The sequence below is a fragment of the Pollicipes pollicipes genome, unplaced genomic scaffold (genome assembly GCF_011947565.3).
Source record: "Pollicipes pollicipes isolate AB1234 unplaced genomic scaffold, Ppol_2.1 Scaffold_3087;HRSCAF=3621_pilon_pilon_pilon, whole genome shotgun sequence".
NCBI lineage: Eukaryota > Metazoa > Arthropoda > Thecostraca > Pollicipedomorpha > Pollicipedidae > Pollicipes > Pollicipes pollicipes.
This window is the reverse complement of record NW_023596225.1, coordinates 32,837,986-32,843,119: the sequence shown is the minus strand read 5'-3', so window position 1 is coordinate 32,843,119 and position 5,134 is coordinate 32,837,986. Positions and strand designations below refer to the sequence as shown.

General features: G+C 53.9%; 1 protein-coding gene across 1 annotated transcript; it reads right to left on the bottom strand.

Moving 5' to 3' along the window:
* Window positions 1–847: 847 nt before the first annotated feature.
* On the bottom strand, window positions 848–4,723 carry LOC119090054 (NK1 transcription factor-related protein 1; the record flags this gene model as incomplete). The annotated part of the gene is made up of 2 exons (XM_037212848.1): window positions 848–1,925; window positions 4,555–4,723. Coding segments are annotated over 2 exons (657 nt in total), but the record flags the coding sequence as incomplete, so codon positions are not given.
* Between the last annotated feature and the right edge of the window lie 411 nt (window positions 4,724–5,134).

Here is a 5,134-nt window from a genome sequence, read left to right as displayed (position 1 = left end):
TGCAGCATGACCACCTCGGTCGGGGCCCTGAATGGCGCCATTTCAGGGAGCCAAGCTGCACCTGGTGACCGAGCGAGACCGGTCGAGGTGAAGCTCACGAAAGCTACAAGGAGGAAAAATGATCGCCCACGTCGTCCTTGGCCGATGTTCCTGCATATATATATATATATATATATATATATATATATATATATATATATATATATACGCACGTGCGTGCGTATATATGTTCCTGCATATATATATATATATATATATATATATATATATATATATACGCACGTGCGTGCGTGCGCGTGATGAGGTGGCAACGCGTTCCGGGTGCTTTGCCCCGTGGGTGTTGGCCAGCTACCAGCGATCCCTTCCTGGAGCTCTGCTGATGGCTGCCGTCAAACTACAGAATGGTTAGTTTCTGAAAGCCGTGTGCTTTTGGAACAGTGATTACAACTTGTTATGCCTCCCCTGTTAGGTTCTGCTTTCATTTTTTCATTCAGACTGGCATTGACTGTGCTATCTGCTAACGTCATTTGCTGCGTAAAGCTAGTAAAAATAATGTTACTTCAGTGATGCAACAGCCCGTTACAGCTTCCGCCCTCGCCGGAGATCAAGGTGATGGACAATGGCGTTCAAACGGTGCAGACCCTCCACGACTCAATTCTGCGAGGCAAGGGTTCCAGTTTTGCCTCACTGATTGCAGCACTGGAAAATATCTTCTTCAATGCTGCGTGGAAAGCAGCAAAGGTCACAATGCACTTTTTTAAGTGAAATGCTTTGTCACTACCTGTGGTTAAGCACGAAGCCCGCCCACACCAGCTGCTAGGTTACGCATTCCGTCAGACGCGCTATATGTGAACAACACCGTGATTCATTTATTTTTACACGATACATCATGCAAACAATGTAACAACAGATATAAAATTTAACACTCATCATTTAGTCCTATATGATGTCTTAGGTATGCACATAAAATGGACAACTAGACTAACTATATGTGGCGCACCCAGGCCTCATCCATATCACTCACTGTCTCAGCAGGGGTCGCACGTGACAGCAAACGTGACGTGACGCCTTCCTCTAACTGTCGAAATGGCCGGAGGATCTGATCCGGATTGGAGCCATAGACAGGGCCAAGTTCGGCGCCACGCTCTAGTGCGCAGCTATTGCACTCTCAAAACAGCAAAAGAGCCACGGAGGCGTCAGTTCCCCAAATCACAAAAAACAGCGGACCGAGGACCGAACCCTGGCGTACACGCGAGCGCACTGCGGAGCGGCATGACGAAGAAGCCAGTGCAAACGCTGATATAGACGCCGCGGAACGATCGCAAACAGACGCGTGGACTGCCTGCCTCGCGAATCCACCCTCCCCCGAATCCCGGCGCCACGCAAGGCCCCCGGAGCCGCATCTGCATTGTCATACGGCGCGCCTGAGTCGACGCGTCAGCGGTTGATGTGCGAGTAGAAGGGGTGGGAAGCGAGCCCGTGCGGCAGCACGCAGGGCAGACCGAGCCCGGGGAAGCTGTGCAGCTGCGCGCCGGTCGGGTACAGCAGCGACGGTGACGAGAACGGCGGGAACGGCGGCGACGGACCCACCGTCGGGCTGTTGACGTCCACGCCCGGGTTCTGCTTCTTCCACTTGGTGCGCCGGTTCTGGAACCAGATCTTCACCTGCGTCTCGGTCAGGTTGAGGGAGAGCGCCAGGTTGAGCCGCTCGCACACGGAGAGGTAGCGCGTCTGCTTGAACTTGTTCTCCAGCGACACCAGCTGCTCGTACGTGAAGGCGGTACGCGCGCGTCGCGGCTTTCCGCCCTTGGAGTCGGACGCGCACTTCTTCTTCGATGGTCGCGCCTCGCTGTCTGCGTCCGCGTCGTCGCCGTCGCCGTCGCCGTCACCGTCGCCGTCGGCCGGCGAGACGTCGCAAAGCGTGTCTGGAAAGGTGAGCTACGGTGAGCAAGTGGGTCAAAGGAGTGGTAACGGCATGAGCGCAGTCGCCTCTACGCAGTGCCTGAATCATGAGCCATATCGGCCTCGCAGAAACGCTTCTCCTCTTTGCTTACAGCCTTCAGAACTGCATCTCCGCTTTGCTTACAGCCTTGAAAACTGCATCTTACATATCGATTAAAAACTTGTTTAGAAAAGGCCAAAAAAGCAAGGCTCGAATGCATCAGGTCTTATAGCGAGAGCCAAATACTTCCCTCTCTCTATTGAGACGCTAGTGGTGCTGGATTCATCGGTACCAGTTTGATGCATGGTTAAATGAAATTTGCGTTGTGTACAAAAGGACGAAGGCCGGATGGGACATATGCTACAGGAAAAAAGCCATGACACCGAATAGCGCCCTTTTACGTTTGAGCTATGAAACAGAGGCGGATCCAGCCATGGTCTTTTTAGAGAAGCGGTCTGTACGCGTGAGAAGGAAACAAAGAACCTCTGCTTTAAAACCTTCTTTTTTACGCCATTGCAAGCCCGGGCGATCGGGCTGAGGGCATGACCTGTTCGTCCCCCCTGCATCCGGCGCCAGCATGAGCCTCGAGACGAGTCTACGTGGTCTCAATATATTCCGAAGTTCATTTAGCATCCCGATATAAAGTTAGCGTGTGATTTTTGCCTCAGTCCTCCTATCCGTTCTTAAGTGTAACGTGATCGTAATGAATTAATTGTAGACGGATGGATGTGAGGGCGACAGTGGACCACTGTGCCAAACAGTTTTCCGAAAGCGCCCAAAACATGCTTTCTGAAACCCAGACATCCTTGGGCGTTACATGCTTATGTTTTCTCATGATGCGGCTTGAGGCATCCGTTTGTTGAAATTGCTCACGTGGTACATAGCTTAAGCAATTTTACAATGCTAGAAGTCAAAGATACATGGCTGACCCAACGGAAGCTGAAAAACAGCATTGAAACATGAGTTACCGCTGCTGTGCTGCATGAGTTACCTAGCTGACAAAGCACCGAACGAGCAGTATTATACCACCACAATTCGAATCATCTTATACTCAAGGGGAATAACGCTTTTAGACATCGAAATAAACCGTCTGGATAATCTCCGTACTGCGTATACATCTCTAAAGCTCTGAAGACGTGTGCCAAAAACTGATCAACCGCGGCGAAACCATAAAAATTTGCACATATGCACGGTTGGCATTCTATGTACGCGCTGGGGTCTTCAGAGCAAAAATGGAGGCAGCTGTACTTTTCAGGATCACAAGAACATTCCTCCTTAAAATAACCCTCAGCTTTAAACTGTTTGCACCCGGCTGGCAAGTCTCTGAGCCAAAGGAAAACGTGATGCAAGACGCGATCACTACGCTCAATTGATTGATTCAGACGTTAACAAGCGGACAAGGCCATAGGCTGCCCAGCACAGATAACTGGCTCCAACACGAAAACAATTCTCGCTCGGCGAATACTCCATGCTGAGCGTGTGCGCATGTGTTCGCGGACCGTACGTGTGTATGCGAGTGCGTGTGCTCTTATCGCAGACCATTCAGTATTCGGCGATACCGGCCCGGCTGCTCGGGCAACGATCCTGTCCATTACAAAGGCCAAACTTTGGTCAGTGAGCTTGTTGAGCCACTGACTCGTATGTCATCAGCCCTGGTCTCATAGCGTACCATTACGCCCGTCTGGGTATTCGCTGCGTTTTATGACCCAGCGCATCTCACACATCACATCTCACATCTCATATCTCACATCTCACATCTCACATGGAAAACGGATCGGCGCCGCTCGCATGGGAGGGACGCCCGTCGGGCGCGTAAAATGCCTGCCGCCAAGTGCAAAATCGCGTGCGATCGCCGCGTTCAGCTGGCGGCATGGGCGCGTTGTCGCGTGCATGGCACCTGCTCGTCTGTTAAGCGGCGTAAGCGACGGAAAGTGACTGTGACGAAATCGCTCGCTGCTACGAACTCCGGCGACGCTGCGGGTATTTGTAATTTTACTTGAGGTCTACCGATGGTTGGAGCGAACATTTGCACTGAGGACTGCTCTATACCAAGAACTCGACTTGTTCTGGCAGGACTTTGCAGAGGATTGGCGCGCACTGTGGACAGGTTTAACATGAAACTGCGGGATTGCCAGTGTGCACAATCTAATCTGCAGGACTGCGGACAGCGCCCAGAGGACATGACTGTTCTAGACTGAGAGCAATATCTGTAGACTGAGGACAGTAGACTGAGAACGGAATCTGAAGACTGAGAACATAGCCTGTAGACTGAGAACAGTAGACTAAGGACAGAATATGTAGACTGAGAACACAATCTGTTGTAGACCGAGGACAGAGTCTGTAGACTGAGGACAGAGCCTATACACTGAGAGCGGACAGATACATGTGAAAACGCTCATTCGTGCCCACCTCGGCTTGGGCAATGCAAACCTGTACACTGCGAACAAAATCAGCCCACATTTGTTGCACACGCTTATAAGCACTCTCGCACGTTGGCAGAAACGGTGTAGACAAGCCGAAACGCCTGGGTCTCCACTGTGAACAAGGTCTGCCTGGGCGCGCTTAGTCGTGTGGACTCGCATGATGCGGAGTGTGGACCAGCGCCAGCTCACCTGTGGACTGAGTGTCGCTCAGTTCCGGGCTGCTCGTGTCCAGGAACTCCCGCCGGCCGGTGAACTTGCGGCCGTCCAGAATGTCGCGGATGTAGAAGGATGTCTTGCTGTTGTTGTTGTGCAGCGGCGAGACAGCGAGGCCGAGGAACGGGTCGGCCGGCGCGCCGGCCAGCCGTCGGCTCTGCTCCAGGAGGCGCGCCTCCAGCAGCCGCTGCGCCTCGGGCGGGGTCGGCCCGCGCTCGGTCGGCTCTGGCAGGCGGCTCAGGTCGATCGGCGAGCCGGCCGCCGCCCGCTCCGGCTCGGCATCGCCGCCGGCCGCCGCCGCCGCCGCTGGCGGGGTCGGTGGCTCGGGCTCGCCGCTCATGGTGACTCGCCGACGCGAGGAGTGGCTGGGCGCGGCAGGGACGGTCCTCGCGTGCGGTCGCCTGCGCCTGCGGCTGTACTTCGGGTGCGGTGTCGCACGCGCAGCACCTGCTCACCGCCTAATCGGCGTAAACGACGGACAATTACTGCGATAAAATCTCCCGCGGCGCCGCTACAGACCCAGCCGACGCTCCATCTTCGGGGGGCGGAGCCTGAC